Genomic DNA, 25,368 nt, shown 5'->3' on the forward strand with positions numbered 1-25,368 from the left:
TGATGAGAGGGAATAGTTTCTAGTGGTTAGGAAAGGTAGATGTACAGTCAGGACTCCTGGGGTGAAATCTTGGTCATGCTGAAGCCAAAGGCCAAATTTCCATTGGCTTCATTGAGGTCAGGCATTCATATTTGGGCTCTCTTCTTGATGCTGTTCAATTGTCAGCAAGTCAGTTTTCTGATTCCCAGTATCTTTTCTCTAAAAGCGGGATGCTTTTTGGAGCTAGTTGAAATTTTTTCAACAAACAGTAAATTAATTCAGTATTAAGGAAACAAACTGAATTTGGGTGAAATTGGGTTAACAGTTTTGACTGAAAAACAGGGAAATAAATCCTTGGAGAACATAAATATATAAACATTCATTCTGATATAGTTTAAGTGATTTTTTTAATAGCAAGTTTAATTTAAAATGGACCTAAATTGAAAGAAGGGTTAATAACCCAAACACTAAGCAAAATATTTTGTGTTGGGTCAGAAGAAATATTCCTGGTTGACACAAATTAATTCTTTCTTTTTCTCCCTTCTGAAAACCCCCAAAGAAATGTATTTCAGTTTGACCCAAACTGCATTCCACCCCCCCTCCTTTTTAGTTCAGTTGCCAAACCAGAATATCCAACTCGAGTACATGCTTCTCAGTTCTGAGGCTAATTCACCAATATTTCTAAATCTCTTTGAGTTCCATAGAGTATTATTATTATTATATTGAAACTGAAACCTTGAAAGAGAAGAAAAGACTCATTCTGTGGTCTCTCTGTTCTGCACTTTGTTCCTCTAAGTGCGAGACAATAGAATTTCCATACAACAAGGTGACAAATGGCTTGTCGTGGAGTTTTTATGCCATTTACTTATTGCTTCATAAATTACCCTCCATGCTAACATCAATCCAATCGCACCGTGACACATGCCCAGGACTGACCGTACAACAATTCCCAATTTAAGCAGAAACTGTGCATAGCCAATGAGAGGAATTAGTTCCGACCTCCTGGAAGGTTAAGGTGGGAAATCCTGAGCTATATCAAACTGTGCTGAGAAACGACTGGAGTACACTATTGTTTATTGTTTGCTTGATGTTACTGGATGTGTAGATCTAAGCTAGTTTCAGCTGGGACCTGACCTCAGCAGACACTAAAATAAAAAAGAAGAAAAAGATTTGTTTTAGTATTAGCAGCTGAAAATGGCCTGGATTCCCATTTGTGAATTTTCACATCCACCTGGAGATTCTGCCAGGGGAGAGAACATGGCCAGAGAGCTGGTTGAACACAGACCTCAAGTTTTTGAGCGATTACTGAGTTAGAAAAAGAAGCAGTTCACACTGCCACATACTTCAGGGTCACTCCAAACCACAGAAAAAGGCAGTTAATGAAGGGCACTTAAGCAAAGAATATTAGCTCATAAAAGACATCATCAGGGCTTTCCCAGCGTGCATAACTATGCCTCTTTGGCCATAAGCTCTGTTGATTTTATATATAAAAATTATTAAAAAAACCCCATCACACTTTGGTTGCTGTTGGTTAATGCAAACACCACCAGCATGCCTGCGGTTATCATGGGAGCCTGGGTTAGTATCCCAAGATTTTATTAAATGCTAACTATGGTTTTATTTTCTAATTGCCCACTGAAGTTTTGCTACGGCTTCTATTTTATATTGAGGAAAATATGGCTCTAATGGCTTTTAAGTCTCCTAGTTTTAACTTATTGCAAGCAATGTAGGATATGTGTTTCAAAGCTTGACAGGTGGGAGGCATATACAATGAAAGACCTCTGGGTCTGCACTATCAGCTGCCTTCTATGTGAGGGTCTGCTATGAAGAACTGAGCGATGGATAATGGGACAGTAGTGTTGTTAGCCAGCATTCAGCGGGTGCCCGCTGGCCATGTTTTGATGGCAGCGTTGCCCCAGTTGTGCTCTGTGACACCAGTGAAGTTGCACAGCCCCCAGGGTACCTATCTCATAACTCCTCTGCACAACTTTCTGAAGCAGTGGCTTCTAGGAAAGAACAAAAGACATCCTGGTGTCCTTTAGGAATCCCAGGGTAACTGCGGTAGAAGAGGACACACTGCCATGATGTCCGGAGAAACTCCTAGAAATCCAAAGGTGTTGACTCCATTTCCAACATATGAGTGATCACAGAGAATTTTTAAATGCCTGGGATTTCTGAACTAACCAGGGAATACTGAGGGTGAAACCAATAGTCCCATCACACGCCTCTCAACACACGCAAACCATATGCACCAAGTCCAAGAACACATTTCCCGAGACGACTAGTCTTCCAAGAACTAACTGAGCAGGGAGAAAGATGGACACTTCTACTCTAATTAGCCCAAGCAAATTCCCCTATCCCTTAGTACTAACATTTTGACACATCATTGCACTGCAGTCTTTCGCCAGAAACTTCTGCCAGATGTTTCATTGTGCTGAAAGTTTCAGAGGTTGTTCTTTAGGCCCTTGTGCTGCTCCTGTTCAAGTCTACGGTGAAACACTTATTGTTTTAATAGTGAAGGATTGTGTCTGAAGTTGTGTGTGTGTGTGGGGGGGGGGGTAAGGAGGGAGGGGTGTCCCCTTTCCAAATCCAGGTTTTCAGAACCCTGCTATGCTCCAGCCGTTCTGTCTGGAGCGTTAAACAAAATCTCCCAGCCTGATTGCAGCTTCCTCCGCCTCACTTCCAACACAAGCAGCCTTTGTAGAGAAATTCTTGGAAGTGTGAGATAAGAGACAGTCTGAGTCGAAGAGTCCAGCAGTTGGGGGGCAATTAGGGGGCCTGCCAGCTTTACCCGCCCGTTCTGTGCTCTCTGCAAAGAGGCTCCAACATCCGTGTAAACAGAGACTGGACTCAGGAAACAGGCGCCCAGCGAAACACACCAAACATCCTGCCAGGAAACACCAGATTCAACAATACCATTGGCCTACACAAGACACTCAGCACCAGCAGCTTTGCAGGACACACATGCACAGCAGACACCCACTGATATATGCACACAGACACGTGCATCAAATGCCTACATATACACGCTACACATATGTCTATATAAATACCCACTGCACATTGTAGACATATGCTCATACACTCAGATGACAAATATACATACAATACAGATATGCATACAAAACACAAAAGCAAACGCGATCTGGTGCAGACACATGCCATTTTAATTGCATGTTCTAACCACAACCGTTGTGTGGCTTGTTTACTCGGGGACAGAGCCCTTTCTGAACCTTATGTTTCAGCATGTGCTCTAACACTGGGATTTTGCAAAACCCTCAGCATTGTCTTAACTTTGATGGGGGCAGTTGGAGTAGGCTGCTAATTGCTGGGCTAAGACATGCCATATAATGTGGCATGTCTCAGTACTGCAGGGTTGGGTAAACTCTCTCTCTACTCATATCTGGGTGCTGCAGGTCAAGGCAGAAGTGCGTTGGCACAGAAGTATATGGGTGTGCATGTCCTGGATTTAGATAATGGGGTGTTGCCCTGATCGGTTGTTTTGGCAGACTGGCGGGGTCTTAAGACTGGTATAACAATGGTGCTATATTTCAAGACTGAAATACAGAAGAAGAGATGCACAGTGGTCTCTTTTCTAGATAAACAGGGTAAATAGGCTAGTAAATGCTACTGTGATTTGTGGTGCCATTGCAGACTCTGCAGTGTTACTGGAAAGAGGGGGAAAATACAAAAATATTTGGACTTTAACATAAGAATCACTCCTCCTTATTCATGGGCTACAACTGTAGTCTATGAAGTACTCTCCTCCTTTATCCTCTCATCTCTGCTGTCCAGCTCCTGGGGACAGAATATTGGGTCCCAGTCCCCAAACTGAGCCCAAAGATAGATCATTGCTAACAAGTTTCAAACTGCTTCAAGAACTGATCACTTACTGAACAAGAGGGAGAAGAGCGAGTCCAAATCCCCCTATATATTTCCATTGGTTCAGTGAAGATATACTAAGAAAGAACCCAGCCCTGTATATCTCTATTTTAAAAAACTGGCTTTTATGTCTAATGTACCAGGTACCTCACATGTCTTCATACCAATCTGGCCACACCTCGCCTTTCAACTGGGAAGAGGAACAAGCTGCCATTGTTGTATATTCAGTATGTCTATTTAACACTGTGAACTGGCTCCTGCAACATTCCCAGATGCCAAAGAGATTATTATTATTTCAACCCCTGCAGTTAACATCCGGATTTGAGCAGCTGAACCTTCCCCTGAAATCTGAAATTGTTCCTTAACTGGAAATCACTACCATAGAGCCTCTCACAACACATTCATATTCATGTCAGCGCATCATTCATCCAAGCAGTCCTCCTTGCCTCTGCAACTTCTGAACACACCTTTCCTAGTGGGTTGTTTTTTTTTAAATTTAGTTCACCTTGCCTTTTACTCAAGTTTTAAATGACCTTCCTTTCCATGTCTATTACTTAAACTAGAATTTCTCTCTTTCTGGTTTCTGCTTCTCCTGTTTTGCCTCATAGTTCATCCATAATAGTAATGTTTGTGACATCAAACATGAACATAATCAGAGAACTTCTCTTAAGATTTACAAGGTCACTAGAAAATACAGCATTCCAGGTATTTTTCTCAATTATTTTAAATTAAATTCTGCAAAGACTGTGTTGTAATAATAATTCATATTTCTGCATTTTTTTTCCTACGGAGGAACTCAAAGAATTTACATCCCCTCAGCATTACATCCCCTCAAAAGGCAGGTAGGTATCATTCTCCTACAAGTCCAGAGAATGAGGTACAGAAGCTGAAGTGTCTTGCCCACATTTACAAATACACGAGTTATAGAGTTGAGAGTAGAACTCAGGGGTCTAGACTCCCTCATCCCTTCTGTAAGTACTAGTGACTAGACAATACTGTCTAATGCCAAAGGAATAAAAATCCCAAATACTAAAAAAAAAATAAAAAGACATTAATTTATCTCAACCATAAGACTTAAATTAGAAATTAGGGGCACTTGTACACTTGTATGGGGCAACATCTCACTTGTTTGCACAAGTCAACACATTCCATCTTCAGAGCTACCGAATGGCCCAGCAGGCCCATTGCTCTGCCCAGCCACAGAGCAGGGGCAGCTCTCTGCAAGTTATGAAAAAGGCAACAAGATGATAAACTATCCTTACCAAGAACAAATGCCGAGGGTGCCTGTTCTTCCCGGACACTTTCATCAGCGTTCCTTCTTTAACAAACTCCTGAAGGAAGGAACAGGAACATCAGTAACAACCCTGCAAATGTTAATCACCCTTCAAAAAGAAGGGTTGTGTTACATGATTTCACTAAAGGAGATCTGAACCCGTGTGTCACTATGAGTCCGTAGGTTTATGATATGATAAGTTTAGGTAGTATTTGGAACAGCCGATTTCGTTGTGGCTCTTTATTGTGCCAGTGCTATGTGTTGAAATTAGAATGCAATTTGTGAGGGGCAGGACAGTTTCAAGCTTGATAAGCTTTCCCACCACGCCTGCATAGGTGACTGGTAGGGGGAGGACAAGGAGTGGGGACACGTGCCCCCTGACAGGGCCATCCCCTGCCAGTGACACCGCTGGTGCTTCTGCGAGTGCTTGCCAGCCCTGTCGCCGCCACCAATGCCATGGTGGCTTCTGTGGGTGCTTGCCAGCCCCATCCCTGCTGCCAACCTCACGGTGGCTTCTGCAGGTGCTCACCAGCCCCATCTCTGCTGCCGACACTGCCAGCGGCTTCTGTGGGTGCTTGCCAGCCCTGTCCCTGCTGCTGATGCCACCATTGGGTTCTGCAGGTGCTCGCCAGCCCCGTCCCCACTGCCACCGCTGCCGCCTGCTTCTACGGGTGCCCCCCCCAGACTCAGGAGGCACCAGTCGCCCATGGTGAACTGTGTTTATACAAGTGGTTCTCAATCTTTTTAGACTCATGGCACCTCTCAGAAAATGCCAGCTTGTAGTTTTCTCTTGTTTTTTGCCTATAGAAAAATAATACAGCAATTCTTCGGTTGCAAAGAACTCAGAAAAGCTATAACATGTCAGAATGTTTTAACACTATGGATTCCTGTTTGAAATCTCTGAGTTTATCTTGTGAATTATGCTTGCACACCTAACAGTGCTAACAGTGTGTGGCACTCGGTGGCACCTTTGAAAGGATCTAAAGGCACCTCAGAGTGCCATGGCACCCTGGTTAAGAATCACTGGTTTTTACAGAGGTGACATTTGTAGATGGCTGGGCCAACACTCAACAGACTTCCATTAAATGCCATTCATCTTCTAAAACACCCTGCAGCAATGAGTATGGAAAACCAAAAACCAAGAGAAAATAGACTGCAAGAGTCCTGAAATCACAGCATCTCCACATGTAGCATCTACATTAAGACATTACCTAATCAGAGATGGTGACAATCCCAGAATGGTAGAGACAAAGCAGGCTGGAGCTGCAGTGGTGAGGTCATGAGATAAGTCAGGATAGTAGCGGTGTGAATATCTTGAGGGTTACACAATAATTTTATTTAAGATACAGCGGGTGTGTCTACACGAGACGCTGACTGTGCAGTAGCTTGATACTACTGCACAGTAGTGTCGCGTGGCAAAAAACCGATGTGACACTACTGTACAGTAGTATTAAGCTACTGCGCGATAGAGTCACAAAAAAAGGCATTTGCCAGTGCTACTGCACAGTAACTTGGGTTATTATGCATGTATTTAGTACTTGTATAAGGGTGCTTTCAAGGGTGCTACAACAAGTACTAAATAAATGCACAGTAATGACTGTGCAGTAGCGTCTCATGTAGACATGCTCAGTGAGACTGAAGGGAGCTATAAAGCTGTAGGGCTCATGTAAGAAACATTGTTAGCAGAGGGATACAAAGGAGCTAACCTGTATGGGCTTGAAAATGAGGAAAAACAGCTTGAATTGATGTCAGAAGCAAAACACAGCTGGAGAAGGGATTTTAATGCGTGAGATCTGTGTCTGTGTTTGTACATGCATGTGTGATATAAACACACACACAAATGGTATAGTACACAGAAATACCTCTAGGGAATGATAAGAATAATTATGCTGAAAAATCATTTTCCCTCATGTAAGGCTTCTCCCCCAGCCAAGTAAAACTCCAGTCCAGAGCATCCCCGCCCCCCAGCCAACAGTTTGGACCTGCCAATGTTCAAAAATGTTAAACAAGGATATCTGGGGAGAAAAATAGCAATTCGGCTCAAGTATACGGTGCAGACCAAACTCTGGGGGTAGCTAGCATGGAAACCAATCTTTACTTTGATTACAAGCAGGGGCAGCCTCTGCCCCTCCTAATGAGCAGGACTTGGCGTGTCCATCTGAGCACTGGCTGAGTGACAGCTTTTTACACAAACCAGGACTTTGACTCTTATCAGAGGGGCCCAGTCGACAACACCTGTAGACACCAGGGCTGAAATCTCACAATCCCCAGGCAGGCAGACAGAAAGAAAGCTGGTTGAAAACAATGTTCTTATCAGAGCTGCAGCACTCACCCTTCCTGGCTGGAGGAGGTTGCTCTGCCCCCTGACACTGTGCTCAATGTGTACCAGCTTCTGCAAGTTTTCCTGAGAGACAGAAAAAGAGAGTCAAGGAGGCTGAATGGTGATTGTTCTTTATACACGCAGACATCCCCACCCCACCGGTCCTCTAAGAGATAACATTGACATTCAGCAGGTGGGTATCAAATGTAGACAAGGAGAGTTGTGTCTGATGGGATTTTAGGTCCAGAAAAACCTGCTGCAGCCTAACAATTTTGTGGAGTCTTATCTGGCTGCTTCCCTACTGAAGCCCACAGCACTTCCCTTTACCACTTCCCTTCAGGAAAGCCATCCCGAGTCCCCACCTATTTCTTATATATTAGGCTCAGTTGTAACTTCCTCCCTCCATGAAATGGGAAGCTGGAAGATGGAGGCAACATCCACCAGCCCCTCCTAACTGCAGTTGCTCAAGCTCCATGCATTGCTGTTGTCGCCTGGGTTACCAGGGTAATTGAGAATATGTCTTTCTGTTTTTTTTAATGCTTTACAACCATTGCTGGGATTATCTGGGGTTTTACATTCAGTATTAATGGATTTGCACCAGGGGGTTTTAAGAGGTTAATGACCAGACACTTAATGAAGCCAGATCTCCCTTTCAAATGCTCTGCAAAGATCATGGAGCTCATTGCCAAAGGCTGATACTATTAATTGCTTACCTGACCTGAGCAACACAGAAACAATCAATGAGCATTGCACACAGTGCACAAATTTAGCCCTCAGCATGGTGTTTAAAATTAATCTAACCCAGCCTAGACTCCCATGAGAAAGAGTATCAGATGGCACATATATAGGCTGGGGAAAGGGATGTCAGTACATTTACAACATTGGTAAAGAGCCTTTTAATATCTTTGGCTTTCTTCCTCTGGTCTGAGGTGATGCCCTGCCCAGCCCTGTTTCATTTGGCTGGCAGCTGGTGCTGTTGGCTCAGATAGCAGGGGAGCTGGATGACAGGTGCAGAGGATTCAGTTAGTGTTTCATCTGGCTAGTACCACAACATGAGATTGAGAGTGGCTGCCCAGAAGCAGTGATGAGACATCACTGGGGTGCATGCAGGTCAGGGACCTAAAAATTAGGACTTTCCTGCCCAAGGTTGTTGCTTTGAGCAAAAAGTCTCAGTTATGTGCCCAAACAACCTGTAGACGAGATCATCCTTATGCAGGTCACTGAAAACACCCCATTGTCTAACAACTCCTTTCTCAGTTTTTTTGCCATAGGTTGCTTTTCCTAATCTCTTTTGATTGGCTTTGTGGTATCCCTAGGTGGAGTCTGATTCAGTGGGGTTGCACGAGTATAAATGAAGCTCTCGTGTTCTTTATATTTTTCTACAGTGACTCTCCAATGCATTTTATATTTTGTTAATTATTGAGGAGGAAGAGCTGAGTTGAAGTGGGGGCTCTGCAGCCTAGGCAGAATCGGAGAGAGGCATTCATTACACATCCTGCAGTCTAGTCTTTCAGGTTCATCAAAGTGTCCTGAAAATATTTTGGGCTGGAGCAATGTCATCATTAGGACTGGATAAGAAACAAGAGGCACAGACAGAAGTGATAATTTCCACCCGATTTGGTCCCTGAATGTGCTCTATAGCTGTGACCAAACACAAGCACACAGCTGTAGAGAGCTTTAAAAGGACCCTATCCCATGACAAACTGAACTCTCATTGCATGAAGGTTTGGATGAAGACGCTCTAGCACTCTCAGTAACATCTGTCTGCGCGCACCAGAAACAGGGCTGAGCTGACGCACCTAAAGGCCTCAGTGAGGCATCCAAGGGCCCCAGTGTTACGGCAGTTTGTAACTGATTGTTGATATATTTTCCAGACTTCCAGAGCTAGAGTCCTCTTTTCACCTATAGAGCAGGCAGTGCCTACTTCTCAAGCGCTGCTTTCTCAAATTGACTCAGCTCTGTTCGTTAGTGGAATCTCTGTGAGTGAAAGAGGTGTTCAGCTTCCACGGTCCATTTAGTCTTTAACTTCTCTCTCAGAAGCACTAGCAAAGGTGCCAGTTATAATATTGATCATTATGATGTGGACACACATTCACAAGGAAATGGACTGAAGAGTACCAAACTCATTTATCATGGGAGGCTGAACAGCTATCAGATCTGAATGCCTTTTTGCCCTAACTCTGTCAGGATGCAAACAGCATCTGGAGGTGAAAGATTCTGTAGTTCATTACCAACCTCCCAAATCATTTTGTGTGACCTTCTCCAAATGCTAATCATTCCCCTTAGTCCAAGTGAAGGTGCAGAAGTTACAAACAGCTCCACCCAATTAGTATTGCAGACATAGAAAGTCAGAAATCTATATCTGGCTAGTTTAGCTCTGAACTACTGCTTCCATAAGGCAATGAGGTTATTATCATTTCATCTATGCAGGTGACCAAGTTCCCCGAGGAATTCACTAGTTGTTAATGGCAGCTATGATTTATAACTCATAGCATCTCAGGGCCTGTAACATATTGTAGAAGTTAAAAGGTAATACAGACTTTTCTGAGTTCGAAGTGGGGAACTCCTCTTAGAGGTGTAGATGTCTCCAATGCTGTGTGGTGATGACTTACTATGTGCTTCCTGTTTGCCCATCAGTAAAATATGAATGATATTTTCCTACCGTGCATGAATATTCAGGGTATTGGATGAATACTAATTAATATTACACAAGTGCTAATGAATGTATTATACTATATTTGTCATTTTAAATATATTAGAATATATTATTATGGATTATTATATTAGAACAGTACATTAATATTGATATTTGTAAAGCACCTTACACGTCCTACATAATAGTTGTTAGGGCAAAGGTGCTAAACTACTGTTATGAAGCAAACAGCTATTGTGGTAATCCTTGGGGTTCTATAGGAAACATAGGCTGTAGCTCCTGTCAGATTTGGGAGTGTAGTTTATGAATAAGTAGTAGCCTGACTCTCTCTGCTATATTCAAGCCTAAATCATGGCCAAGGAATTCATCCAAGTTATTAATGTCTGGACTGACTATGAGTCTATTCTGTAATTAGTGTCAGCTGTGAGTAGCTCAGCATTGAAAAGCAGTGAGCAAGAGAAGAATGGAGGAGTGTGGACAGACATGTGTGCATGGGCTAGTCTAGCAGGAATAAAGCTTCCAATTGCCAAGGATGTTGAAATTAGCTTCTCATGAAACTTGTCTCTACACAAAAACAATTTACACAGGCGGGGAAGTAGGAAGTTTTGGTTAATCTTTCCCAAGCCATTTGTTTCAAAAGAGCTGGGGGCCATAAAATGCAGATTTGCTCTGCTTATATGTTCAAAATAAGGGCATGCTTCAAGGTGGAATCATGGATGAAATGGTTCCAAACCAGACACTTGAGTACCAGTCATTGCACAGTCTATCACTTCTGCAAACCCCAAAGGGTTTCCAAACACTTTAACAAATGAAGCCCACTGCTATGTCCAATGGTGAAGGAAAGTGGAGGAAATAAAGAGCCAGTTGCATAGAAGCACAGTCCAACACATTAAAATCTGTACTTGTATTTTTGAAAGAGTTTGCCTTTCTCATGCTAGCTTTGACTCAATAAGGTTTCTTTTGTAAAAGCCTTCCCTCCATCAGTCCTGGCATAGGGAAACTCATGGAGGAGGTTACTCTTGTTGTTAGGTAATTTTCCGAGAAACAAAGGGCACGTCTATACGTGCCCCCCCATGATGCACTTGGTACTGCGCCATCATTCAGTACTTGCTTTAGGAAGTACTCCATGACAGCACACAGTTGTTTTTAGCAGTTATGTCGCCATAGTGAAGTGCTATAGTGAGGTAGCTTGTTGCTGCGGTGACATAGCGGCGGCATCAAAATTTGTGTCCACCAATGCTACGTCGCCATAGCGATGAGCTATGTTGCCCTAGTGTGTTGGTACGGTGACGTAGCATCACATGTAGACGCGCCCAAAGAGGATAATACCCCTGTCTGGATTTCACTGAAAATGGGTCTCACAGTTGACACTTGACCCCAAAATATGCCAGGCAAAGTGATGTCATATTAGAGGCGCAGTTTGGATCCAGGAACGCAGGAGGCCTACCTAACTGCAGGCCGAGACTGCAATGAGACTGTTTTGTTCTGGTGTATTTGAAGAAAGGAAAATTCAGTTCCGACCCCTGTTCGGAGCTCAACTCACTCAAAGACAAGCAATTCGGAGCTGAGGGTTTATGGCTAGGCTTATCAACAGAATCACGTCCTGGATCTCACTTTTACCCACATATGGTCTCTGGTAGGGTTATCATATTTCCATTTAAAAAAAGAGGACACCTGTTGGGGTGGTGGTGGTGGTGGGGGTAATATGATTGTAGGGGGGCCGTGATATGCTCATGCCCATGCCCTGCTCCTGCCCCTTACTCCCAAGCCACAGCCCCTCCTGCTGTGACCCTCACTCCTGACCCATAGTACCCCACCCTCCAGACCATGCCAGTGCCCCTCGTTCCTGACCTGCAGCTCCTTGGTACTGCCTGAACCCCATGTTCCTGAACCACAGATCCCCACCTTTCCTGGTGCCTCTCACTCCCCCCCAGCCCTGCCAGTGCCCCTCACTCCTGACCCGCAGCCCCATGCTCCCTCCAGCCCTGCCGCATCACCCAGCTGCCCTACCCCTGCGAGCAAGGGCACCAGCCCCAGTGCCGCTGGCCAGACCACACAGATCCCTGCTCCCCCCCTGCCCCCTTCGCCTGCCCTGCTGCAGCCCCAGTATCCGGACAGCTTTCCCCAGTGCCAGCAGGCAGTGCCCCCCTGCCATACCCATCCCCTCCACACACCCTACCATACACAATGCAGTCCCCAAGTCCTGGCCTTCCAGCTCCTACCCCCCACAGGCTTACCTGCATGCAACTGCCAGGGCTGCTCCCACTACCCTGCCTGGCTGTATGCTGGCCACATGGATGTGCGTGCAGAGATGCATGCGATGCCCCCTGCCTCCCCCCACTTCCTCCAGCCCCAAGCAGCTTCTTGCTAGGGCAAGCTGGGAAGTGCTGGGGAAAACTTCAGTGCTGAGTAGAGCAAAATCCCAGACATTTGTTGATAATTTTTAAAACCACCCGGAATGAGATGGGAGGACCCAAAAAGAGGAAATGTCTGGGAAAACCCAGGGGTATGGTAGCCCTAGTCTCTGGGGACTGCAGCACTAAACACTGGAATGGTAACTTAACTTTGGTCTTTTATATCCCTGGGACTGATCTGGCAGGACCCAGCAGAGAGAGAGCTCAATATTTGTATAGTTGAGCTGCAAAGTGAGTCTCCCAAATGAAAGCACTAACCATTCCACTGCATGAGAGTCCCTGGCAGCCTGCCATGGAACTGGGGAAGGAAACCAAGTTGTGAGGCACCCAGGATACAAGTAATCAGTAGGGACTCAGGCTGCTCCTAGCATTTGCACCACACCACAGCTCCAACACACATAAACCTCAGCTGTTGTCTCACAATTTTGATCAGACCAATGATCAGTTTTCAATAAATGTGGGTGAATGGGTAGTTTGATGTCCTGTCATCTGCTGGTTGGGTGCTCCTTTGAGGTTTTCCAGCAAATAAAGAAAAGACTAAGTCTGGGCCTGCTTGGCTGATACTGCAATCTGAAGCATTTACAAGTGCAGAGGAACGTAGATTAAATGCTATGAGTCATTCCCTCCCTAGTGTCACTTCATTGACTCCCAGGTAGCTAAACAAGGTGAATTTGGCTTAACTTACTTATTTACACTTCAGGCATCAGAATGATACTCATATAATTATGAACAAATCTGCTATTTTATTTATAATTTGCTCAGCCTTTAAACATGCATCACAACAGATTGCAATCCAGGGATAAAGTAGAAGCATCAGACAAAAAATAAGTGAATAAGAATTTGATCCTGAGCAGCCATCAATCCCAGCCGATAGTAGAAATATTCCTACATTCCCAAGGTTGTAGTAGAAAGTTTCCCTGAGATCTTCATGTTATGATGATATATGTGTTATGTTGGCACAGAGTATGCTTCAGCAATGGAAAAGTGGTATTACAACTTGTTTGTCTGGGAACAAAGAGAATCAGAATCCAACCCTTTCAAAAACCCAAGGTAATAAGACAAGGTTTTATAAATCTTTCTGCAGAGTGGGGCAGATTCACTTTTTATTGTAAAAAAAGTTGTAAGAATGTATCCTACCTACAATCTGCAGTGCTTTGCCTATGTAGATCTAGACTGTGCTGTGGTCTTTGAGGTCACTAACTTTATGGTTATAATTATGTAATGCTTTCAGCATCACTGAGTGAGAAATAATGCATACTTTTATAACCACTGCTATTTCCCTCCACTGTTGCTCTTCTTTTCCTCACCCTTTCTCTCCTTTCCTTGTCTTTCTGTCTCTTCATCTTCCTGTCGCTTTGCATATCTCTCCCTACTATAACTACCAGTTCCTCTCTAGAGGTTTCACTCCCATCCCTTGCCCCATCCAAAACTTACATTGTTTCATGCTTTCTGCAGATTCACAAAACTATTGCTTCTTTTATTTCACTTGGTTTGTGTTCAGTAGGCATGTCTACATTGTCATTAATGTGCTTTTCCTTATGCGCATTAAATTTAGTACCTCTAATGTGAGGTACTAAATAAATGTGCGTTAGGCTGCCCTAATGCACAGTAGTGAAAGTGCATGCTTTTTTAGTGACACTTAATGCGCAGTACCCTATTTTTACTGTGCATTAGTGTATTAGTACGTTTTTTGACATGACGCTTTAATGAGCAGTAAAATAGGCTACTGTGCATTAAAACAGTGTTTCTCAGCCTGTGGGTTGTGACACAAAGGTTGTTCAGAAAAATATGTGAAAAGGTCGAAAACAAACTTTAAAAATGGATTCTCCTTTAAAGGAGAAAAACATGGGAAACTGTGGCTTTTCCCTTGCAGGCTGGCAGAGTTCCTCACTGCAAGGGGCTGCTTGGAACCCCCTTGCCCCACACACACACCTCCTGCCTTGCACACTGTGGGGCTGAGGCATGGGGGCAGCAGGGCGGGAGCGAGGGGCACTGGGTTGGGGTTGGCCATCAATGTTTACAAATGGGTCCCGGTACAATAAAAGTTGAGAACGGCTGCTTTAAAGCACACATGGAGATGTGCCCAGAATGTAGCAACCCTTAGCAACTCCAAGGCATATAAAAGAGACCATCTTTTAAATGCAGACTCAGATTCTACAGAATTAGAGTATGACTCCAAGTGCATAAAACTACATTGAACTTTGCAATGTCCAGACTCTGAACTCTGCAGATGGAAGCTACTCCTAGTACAGACTATCAGGGAAAACCAAAGCTCTCAACCCTAAAATTCTTGAACTTTGGAGTGTTTCCATGGCAGGAGCCCATCACTGCATGAAAGGAGAAACTTGCTAACTGAGCACATGCCAAAGTATTTTGGGCTCGGTACTGCTCCAGTTGAACACTGCAGAGGTTTTCCTATTGGCTTCACAGGAGGCAGGACCAACACAACTGATAAAACAGGTGTCTTCTTATTCAGTCAAGGAAATGGTTTTAAATCTACAAAAGTGTACTGGAGCAAGGGCTTCTCTGTCTCTGTCCCTGAAGGGTGTGGCTCTGACATTGGTGCAGCAGGGCAACTTGTGAATCCCAGCTGTGCCTAGGGCCTTGGCAGACATATCAGAGCTATATCTTTTAAACCAGAGTGTCTGAGATTTCCAGATGTGAGCAAAAGTTGATATTCTTGGCTCCCAGTTTTCTTGTGCTGTAACATCTGCTTCTACTTTTTCTCTGAACAAAGCCTGGAGGTTTTCTTTTTAAAAGGTGAAAGACAGTCTGGAGCTTGAGAACCTGCTTCTCTCTCTCTCACTCCTCACATGCACTCACATCTCAAATTGTAGCAAAGAAAACTAGGAATGTATTATCTGTCGTGATCTACACTGGATGACTAGCTCTGCCATACTGAACACTTGGGCTTTGGGACTTCATCAAGGACTCTCATTCCTCATGTGGGAAGTGATGTAAAGGGAACGTGGAGAATTTGCTAGGTCAGCACAGGCTGAGGTGTTGCTCAGCAAGGCTCATGGTTGTGGATTGCATGCCTCATGGATCTAGGCCATTCATTTCTTCTCTCTTAAAGCAGGAGGTCTCTTTGCGAAGATTTTCTTCTGTACTTTAATTCATATTATGATCCTCTTCTCTTTCATACCCATCCCTGGATGAGGGGTCTACTTTGTTTGTTTTTTGGATCATGCACCTATGATGTCTGAGTGACTGCCCTTTTCATTATTATTTCACCTGTTGAAGTGAAAGTTAAGAAGTGACTTGATCACAGTGTATGATTACCTATATATAAAGTCTCCAATGCCTCTCAATGTTGGACACTGAAGTCAGCAAACTTCAAAGAGGAAATAAGATGTAAACGTCCTAAACGGTTGACAAAATTTCTCAAGGGATGTGATGCCTTGTTGGTTTCATAGATTCATAGATTGTTAGGGGCTGGAAGGGACCTCGCAAGATGATCATGTGCAGTCCCCTGCACTAGGCAGGAAAGACAACTGCGGTCAAGTGACCCAACTGAGGTGACCGTCCAGTCTCCTTTTGAAGATTTCCAGGGTAGGCAATTGCACCACCACTGGAGGGAGCTTATTCCACAGTCTGGACACCCTGACTGTGAAGAAATTTTTCCTAGTGTTAAGCCTGAAATGGTCTTCCAGGAGCTTGTGGCGATTACTCCTGGTTCTCCCCAAGGGTGCCCTGGTGACCAGTTGCTCGCTGAGCCCTTGATGTATTCCCCTGATATAGTGGTAAGCTGCTACCAAGTCCCTTCTCAGCTTTCTTTTTTTTAGACTGAAGAGACCCAAGTCCCGCAGCCTTTCCTCATATGGCTTCTCTTGCAAGTCTGTGATCATGCAGGTGGTCCTTCTCTGGACTCTCTCAAGCTTTTCCACATCCTTGTTGAAGTGCGGCACCCAGAACTGGACGCAGTACTCCAGCTGAGGTCTCACCAATGCCGAGTAAAGTGAAAGACTTAACTTCCTTGGTTTTGCTTGAGATGCACTGTTGATGCATGCCAGAGTACTATTTGCGCTGCTGGCTACAGCATTGCACTGATGGCTCATATTCATACTGTGCTCTATTATTACCCCTTTCAAGTAATAGGTCCCTTTCAGTCATGACGCTAGTCAGTTTGGTACCACCGAGACTAAGTATGTTGGGGATTATTCATCCCCAGATGGAGCACTTTACACTTTTCAATGCTGAACTTCATCCGGTTCTGATCTGCCCAACTTGCCAGCCTGTCTAGGTCCGGCTGTATCTGCAGCCTATTTTCAAGTGTGACCACGCTCCCCCATAACTTGTTGTCATCCATGAACTTGGCCAGTGAGCTCTTCACCCCCATATCCAAATCATTGATAAAGATGTTGAAAAGCACTGGACCAAGCATGGACCCCTGTGGGACACCACTGGCCACTTTTTGCCAGGACAACACAGATCTGTTCATTAGAAGTCTCTGGGTCCTACCCCACATCCAGCTTCCTATTCACCTGACTGTCAAGCAGTTAAGCCCGCAATCCTCCAGTTTTCCCATGAGAACATCATGGGATACCAGATCAATGGCTTTTTGGAAGTCTAGGTATACAATGTCAACCTCCTCTCTCTTATCCAGGTGGCGAGTTACCTGGTCGTAGAAGGACATGAGGTTGGTAAGACAAGACCTGCCTGTGACGAAGCCATGCGGGCTGTTGTTCAGAATCCTACCTTCTGCAAGTGTATCATACTTAGACTCCTTGATGAATTTTTCCAGGATTTTCCCTGGGATAGAAGTTAGGCTAATTGGTGTATAATTGCCCAGGTCCTCTCTCCTCCCCTTCTTGAAGATGGGCACAACATTGGCCCTCTTCCAGTCTTCAGGAAACTCCTCCGAGTGCCACAAGTTTTGGAAGAGTTTTGCCAGAGGTCCCGCGATGACTTCAGTCAGCTCCTTCAGCACTCTTGGATGAAGTTCATCCAGTCCTGCTGACTTATGTCTAACTTTTCTAATTAGTCACGCACCAGCTCAGTGTCAACACTAGGAACATGGTCATTCCCACCATGCCCATTCTGAACCTTATCTAGTATGATTTTCCCCTTACTCCAGTGAAATGCCAAAGCAAAATAGTCATTCAGGAGTTTAAGTCTTGACATTAAGATTAAATGCCTTGCTAAAAGAAATGCTTCAGTTCAGCCATTGCTTGTTAGATGAAATGCAGGGATTGCTAAATAAAATTCTATGGCTTGCATAATGCAGAAGGTCAGAACAGATTTTCACGATCATCACTTCTGGCCTTAAAATCTATTAGTTTTTTATATTAATTATTGCTATTATATTTGAATGATCAGTGTAGTGACCTCAATAGGAGAAGATTTTCAAATAGTACTGTTAATAATTTATGCTCAGTTATGATGGTGTTCCCAAGGCAATGTTTCAAGACACTGTGGAAAACTGTGTGGTGCTTACTTTGGGTTAAATTTTGCACCTCATGCTTCAGCTCAAGTCAGCAGGGCTTGTGCAGATGTATCAAGGGAATGGGTACATAAACCAGTTACAAGATAAACAAGGGTGGGGATTTCCATAGCATTGGTAGTTATGTGGCAACTGTCCTTATGCCTGCCCTTATCCCATGGTAAATGATAGCTAAACCATGGTGATAAATGAAAGTTAAATGAGGGTGGATCTTTTCATTGAGGGATCTTGCACTCTGGGATAATTCATGTGCCTGTGTCCCACCGATAGAAACTAGACTCAGATAGAAATATATAAGATAAAAAATGATGTCTGTAATAAGGTATAGAGAGAGACCCAGCAGCTCTGATTGTTATATCACACTAGTGTAAGACACAAGGAACTCCTAATTCACAGTTACCAATATATCCAGTGGAATTGATTCCATTAGTACAGAAACAGTATATGTGAGATCAAAATCCAGCCAAGTGCTTTTTTGTATTCTGTACTCAAAACTGCTTCTTACCAACATCCATGGCACAATGCCTATTGACTTAAATGGAAACAGGATTGTGCTCTTTTCAGCAAATTGCTAGAAGACCTATTTGCAGACTATCTCCCTAATGTCCTGTAGCTCTGATCTCATGCCAGAGGAGGTCAGTTTCTAACACTGACCTCAGTGGAAACTGCAGGGTGCTTGGCACTTCTGAAGACTATAGAATGCATTTAGGTGCCTAAATACAGATTTAGATGCCAACTAATCTCCTATAATTGACAATTATGATCTCACTTACACATAAGGATTGGCATGCAATCAGGAATAACTTCTCTGAAGTCAATGAAATCATACAACAGCGAAGGTCCTATCCGAGTGCAAAACCATGGATGCTGATATCTTTGGGAGCAGGTATTCATACCTGAATATATCCCAGCAGCAGCAAGAATGCCAGGATTCCACCCCTTAATTCCTCCTGTGTACAATTTTAGCAACCCCAAGGCCAAAATGGACAAGGACTTTCAACTGAACTCTGCAGTGACTTACCATCTTCCCCAAGGAGCTAAAGTCAAACAATGTACTTGATATTTACATAATTATGAATAAGAACAGAATTTAATTCCTTGAACCTAGCTCTGGAGGACACTAGGCAACACGTGCCTTTGGCTAGAGGATCTGAGGCCCTGGACCACTACCATGAGGTTATACTCAACAGCAAACTCACAGAAAAGATCACCATATAACTCGACCCCAGAGGACTCACCCCTTGCTGCATCCTGTCGTTGGCCCGGTCTGTAATTTCGGAGACAATGAGTAAGGCAGCTGTAAGGGGAAGCACAACAGAAAAACAGAAAGCACATGAACAATTAGGATAAATAACTTAAATCACATTTATTCATAAATGTCATCCTTTAAAGAAATACACTGATGAAGCTGCACTCACATCTTCAGGGAGAAGCGCCCTTTCATAGCTAGGATCCAAGCCGGTCTTATTCGCTTTTCCAACTGGATCCCCTCCTTCCTTTTTTCCTCCTCCTCATGGTTATAGTGTTATGACCTATGCCCTGACCAAGAAAACTCATGGAGCCACCTTTAAGTGCTTCAGAATTTCATGTAATCATCTTGCAATAGGTCTTCTGGTCACAATTTTTTGGCAGTTTAGTTTATGCCTAGATGTCAAGTGCTTTCAATCCTGTGCCCCATTTGTCTCTCAATTGCATACAGTGTAAATCTGAAATAACCCAATTCTGAAATCAGAATTTCTTTAATACACTATGGTCCTTGCCTGTATGTGGCCTGATTGGCTCCCACTGGGGTCAGAACAAAGCTCGCACTGGGAGCTCCCATTGTTATATGCACCTAATGATGTAGGAAGAATGATAGTGAAAATCCTGATATGTGCTGGGCATCTGGATTTGTTCTTCAGGTTGCACAAGTTGATTATGATGCTCTATTTCACAAGTATATTTGTGCTGGTCTGAGTTCAAGGAATGAAAGAACACTGATAAGGGTGTTCAGCCGTTGTTGCTGTTGAAAACTCTCAGAACTATTGCAAAGCAAAAGGGAGCTGGAAGTGCATGCTGAGCAATGTGCAAATAAAAACATCAAACCCTTTCATTTGCTTCACAGTTACTTGTGCTTTGGGAATGAGCCAAAAGGTGGGCACTCAGTTCTCTTCCAGTAGCTGTGGTATGTCAGACGGATAGGAACTCCCCAAAACTTAGCCTTTTAGGCCTTTTGCTCCATGTGCTTGTGAAAGAGCCAGCGACCCGCGGAGCTTCTTATTCTAAAAAACTGCATTATTATTGTTGCTGCTGTAGTAAATTATGGTCCTTTGTAGACCTTGAATTTTGGGATGGTGGAGATGGTATCTCAAATCCACATCCAGATCTCAGTCAAATTCTGTGTCTAGCCCCAGTGTGCTAAGACCAACCATTTCTGAGCTCCATGAGTGTTTAAGACCTGGGTCAGTATCCAAATTCTGCAGCTCATGCTTTACTTTAGTTATTCACAGATGGAGGAAGTGAAATAGGATGCAAACAGCAGCAGTGTGAGCTTCTTCTCTCTTGCCCTGGACATGACCTCAGACCTGGTTTGAAAAGTTTCCTCCTCTTTCCTCACAGTACTGAGAGGTGGGTCATGTTTCTATGATAATATGGCAATGACCAGCAGCTGAATTTGGATGTGAATTTCCATTCAGTGAGAAGGCCCTGTCCTAAACTGTTCCACATAAAAGTGGCAGTACGGAATTTGGCTTTCAATGTGCCTTCCACACTCACAACAGCGGAGTCTGATCTCACTTTTGGAGTGTTGGTGTAGCTCTAGGGAGTTCGTCTTGATTTGCAGTAACGTAAGAGACATGTCAGGCCCATGGTAGCTCAAGGTACTTTACGCTAAGGAACACAGCATCACTCCGGTCAGTGTTATATCATATCCTAAGCCCTGTACAGACAAAGAAAAGGGATGCTCCCTGCCCAAAGAGTTTATTTTGGAGAGGTAATGAGATCTCTCATCTGACCCATCAGCTCAACGCGATGATAATTTGGGCTTCTGTTTAACCCATTTCAAGTTACCTTGTGTGTTTTCATACTCCGCAGAGTCAGGACAAAGGTTATTCAAGTAATCTGTAGGAAACAATCAGAATATAGAGCATCCAGTCAATTGCAGGGAAATTAGAATATAGTCTTGACTAGATAAAACACAAACCCTACTTTCCTGTAAACCTCTATTCTTAAGGATCACCTATCTGGATAGATTTAGCATCGTTCCAAATTTAAACTCATCCTTTGGACTGAGTTTTACTTTAAGTGTTTTGGTTTATTCAGATCTGAGAAGCAAAACCCAGCTTGGCAGGAGAAACCCACGTGGACTGAAATGGACTAAAATGTTTTCCTGCTCCTCAGCCAAGAGAAGCAGCTGAGTGTGACTCTGTTTGACTTAATAAATGGTCTCCTGATGGATTTCTTTTATTTTCACACAAGAATGAATAGTACTAGCAATGCTTACTGATTCCTATGTAAGTGGGAACCAGAGTACATGGGGTTTGATATTTCTGGAATGCCAGTGTTCTAGATGCAGAGAAATTCAACAATTATTGCCGGAGCCAAATTCAAATTCAAAAATAGATTCAGTAAACTGTGTACGACAGGAAAGTTAGTTAAAGGCCAATTCTGACATCCTTTACTTGGGCAAAGAATTCCATTCACTTCACCTAAGCTACTTGTGGGACTAAAGGTATGTCTCTCTTTTTTTCCACTACTGTTATATGACCCTTATCACCCTATTATCTCAGTGCCTTTATTTATTGAACACCGCTCCTGTAACTTTTTACTCTTCTGTTACCTCATCCAAGACCTAAATTTTACTTCAGAGAAAAAGATCTACAGAATGAAAACCCAATCCTCGCTCTGCCCCACATGTGTGACCTCACTTCTCCTATGTCTTCCTTCATCTCTGAAGTGTACCTGGCTCTCTTCTGGATTCGGAAAGGATCAGAGGAGCCTGCTATTCGACTTCTCAGTTCACCATCTGAGGGCGCAGTATTTAGACTTTCCTTTCTCAGATGCAGCCTCTGCACTTGGCTAGAGATATTTAATGAAGGTGGGCAACTCCTTTTGGTTATAAGTATGGTACACTAACTGGCAAGCAGTGAACAGATTAAATAGCCTTCCTTATCTGGCTAGAAACAGCAAGCAATGAACATAAGGACCTGTGTGTATTTTAGCTGTTACACCTTCCAGAGAACATGAATGCTGTCCTGCCTGTCTTAGCATGAAAGTGAGGGGCTGTGCTTATACCCACAGATGGTTTTAGTCCAGGTACAAAACTGTGGCAGTAGCTCATTGGAATGTCGACTTTGCAGTACTTTCACTAAACCTTGTGTCTGCACACAACAGCCATGTAGGGTGATTTCAACCCATTGGTTTAACTAATTGGCTACACGGAGTGGGGTGATGACTACACTGATATGGCTAAATCCAATAGTTTTGCCCAAGTGTGGAGCAGAAACCATAATCACTGCTGCTGAAGTGGTTTGACTGTTTCACCTAACCCTCTGCCACAGTGCAGTTCCTCATATCTGGTAATTACCCCAATCCTCTTGGCCATGGTACTAGGCCTTAGGGGATTTATTGTACTAGAAGTGCCCATGTCAGTAAAGTGCATCATATCCATTCTCAGAATCAGTGCTGATATGTGCATTCACAGGAACCACTGAAAGGACTAAGCAGGACAGCTACATATCACATGCTGCTTATGTCCCTGGAAAGTCTCTCTCACTTACTGTAGACACACCCAGAGAAGGAAGCAAGTTAGTCAAAAAATATCCTACTACTGGCATCCGGTGCTCACTTGTGTCACTGTTACTAAAAAAGCAGAAACAGCTGTGAAAAATGAGTTGCATCTTTGATCAAAGTGTTTGGAGTGAGATGAAACTGCTGCTAATCTGTGCTGTGAATAAAACTGCAGATGATCCCTTTGTTCTGCTACATTTATAGGAGTCTGCTCTCTCATGTTATACTTTTCATCAGCTGTTGAATATAGGTGGGGTTTACTGCTTCCTTCTTAATGTCCCATCTTTCCCCACCCACACACATACATACCCAACACTGCTCTCCATCTTTATGTCTAAGGAGAATTGGTTTCCTGTGGTCCCATCAGATGTACCGACTTCCTCTGCTGCTGCTAAATATTACATATCACCACTTCCCTCCCTGTCCAGCTTTCCACCATTCCTTTGTATTAAGCCTATACTTCCTAATCTAGCACCTTGTACACTCTCCTCCCATAAGTCTGCTAGGTCTGCAACGGCAGGATGGAATGAACGGCCCAATCTCATGGGATGTTCTTGAGGACACAGTTGAGTCCTGATGAGAGACAGCCAGGTCACTGGATAGTGTAAAGGGGAGATGTCTTGCCCTGTCTGAGCTTTTCCAGAGTTCAAAGGTGTTAGTCCAGGTTTCTATTTTGGTTCATCTCTAGGCTGAAGTAAATTAAATATGGAGTAAGGCCTAAACTGCAAACAGAATCACATTTATGGGTTGGCAGCAAGTGTCTGGACTCTCTTCCTTTTCTATCCATGAACACGAGTAAGGGTACAGTTGAGTCAATGGGTGTAAAAGGAACCTGCATCTTCTAGTAACACATCAATGCAATCTCACCGAAGAGTGGTGTTTCTTCCTTCCCCAGGCACAGAACTGCCATTAGCCTCCAGAGGCAAGCACAATTCTGTTGCTCTCTGCATCTCAATCCAATGTTTGTAAGTAAGGTCTGTCTCTATGGTTGTGGCTGAGCATGCCCTGTCCACCTGTTTCTGTTGGCACACTCCAAGCCTGCAAATATACCAGTGAGGCCATTCCAGGCATCCCTTTGCAGATACCCTTGAAATCTTGGAGGCCAGGATGTTGGAGAACCCCTATTGGGGGTGACCCCAGACATCACTAGCACATTCTGGGTTTGCAGTATGTCAGTGGGACATGCAGTTGCTGCTGCTGCAGTGTAGATACACCCTATTAGTCCAACATATTTCCTATATCACCTAAGAAAGAGACTGATGCTCCCTGAGGATTCTGGCCCCCTGCTCCACCCCCATTTTTCCTTCTCTAGCTCTTGTCTGCCATCAGCATAGAGCCCCAGTGCAATGCATGAAGGAGGGGTCTTCTCTGAAGCAAATGTGAGAGCATTTATTTAAGCTTTACTGACCTGTGAGTAGCACCCGGTACTGGAATACACGCTGCACCACTTTCAAAAGCTGGTGTTTCATACTCATGGAGCTGCTACCAGCATTCTGCTGTCCTCGGGAGAGGGGGAGAAATGCAAAAAGATCAGTGATCTGCAGCCTGACCTGAATTCTGATCTCACTGGTCTGATGTTCCTCATAAAACTCTGCCGTGCACCTGCCACCAAGCTGTTCCCCACTTGCCCACCCAGCTGATCTTAGAATCCAATTGATTCTTTATTACTTTAAGGATCCACAAAAGGCACTGTGTCATTTAAGAATATTATTTATATGTAGCACCACAAAACAGTTCAGACTGAGAGGGAGAGAATGAGAGATACCACCAATGAGAATATTTAGGATGACATCCAAAGCAACCAGATCTGTATGAAGCTTGCTGAGCTCCCATGCCAGATTTTTGAATAAGGAGGTTTTATTCTGATCCAAACCAAAACACCACAGTGAGACTGACTTAGGAATAGCTGGTCCCCCGAAGGTTTTGGCCAGCTGTTATAGCAAAATGAGGGGACACAAGGATCTGATTTAACACGTCAGAAATGAGTAAATTGTTTTTCTTTGCATTTCCCTTCAAACTGTCTTCATTGTGTATGGGTTTAAGGTTCAATGAAACTTAGACCTGCCACATGACTACTATGTGGGTGTATCTACATGTTGCCCTATGGCGATGTAATGATGTGCTACGTGACACTGTTTGGCACGTTACAGCAACAGTGATCACGTGTCTACACGTCATTGCCACCTACGTCACCGTAGCTGTGCGCTCCCTGTGTACAGTGTACCACTACTGTGACGTAGTGGCAAAATTTACCTGTGCACCATGTGTACAGTGCTGTAACCACCCATGCTGCACCATGCTTTAGTACTTCCAAAAGAAAATACTAAAGCATGGTGCTGTAGCAATGTCACCATACAGCAACGTGTAGATGCACCCAGTGTTGTTTTTTGTTGCAAAGCCAAAATGAAACTACAATGCAGTCTAGAAAAATCCTGCCCATCTGGAAGCATCAAGAAATTTGGGGTTGCAGCACCTGAGAGAAATGGGGCAAAACTTGGCTGTTATCCCTTCCCTGTCTGAATTCAAATCTAGCTGCTTTGTATGGCTTTAGGTTTCTTTGCATAAGGTTGTATATCTGTAGTAATAATCCAATGGCTTGTAAAGAGATATAGGGAAGAGGGAGAAAGCAACACTAAT

The 25,368-nt window shown here is 43.8% G+C and overlaps 1 protein-coding gene across 3 annotated transcripts in view; it reads right to left on the minus strand.

Annotated features, from left to right (window-relative positions):
• Positions 1-25,368, minus strand: part of FGD5 (FYVE, RhoGEF and PH domain containing 5) — a 148,827-nt gene that overhangs the window by 20,464 nt on the left and 102,995 nt on the right. For all 3 annotated transcript variants that reach the window (XM_019499688.2, XM_059716015.1, XM_014605559.3), the window contains exons 8-12: positions 24,140-24,227; positions 21,013-21,063; positions 19,203-19,261; positions 7,467-7,538; positions 5,124-5,192 (exon numbers count right to left, since the gene is read on the minus strand). In XM_019499688.2, the coding sequence (XP_019355233.2) occupies positions 5,124-5,192; positions 7,467-7,538; positions 19,203-19,261; positions 21,013-21,063; positions 24,140-24,227 (339 nt within the window). The remainder of the gene's footprint in view (positions 1-5,123; positions 5,193-7,466; positions 7,539-19,202; positions 19,262-21,012; positions 21,064-24,139; positions 24,228-25,368) is intronic.

The sequence above is a fragment of the Alligator mississippiensis genome, chromosome 12 (genome assembly GCF_030867095.1).
Source record: "Alligator mississippiensis isolate rAllMis1 chromosome 12, rAllMis1, whole genome shotgun sequence".
Classification (NCBI taxonomy): domain Eukaryota; kingdom Metazoa; phylum Chordata; order Crocodylia; family Alligatoridae; genus Alligator; species Alligator mississippiensis.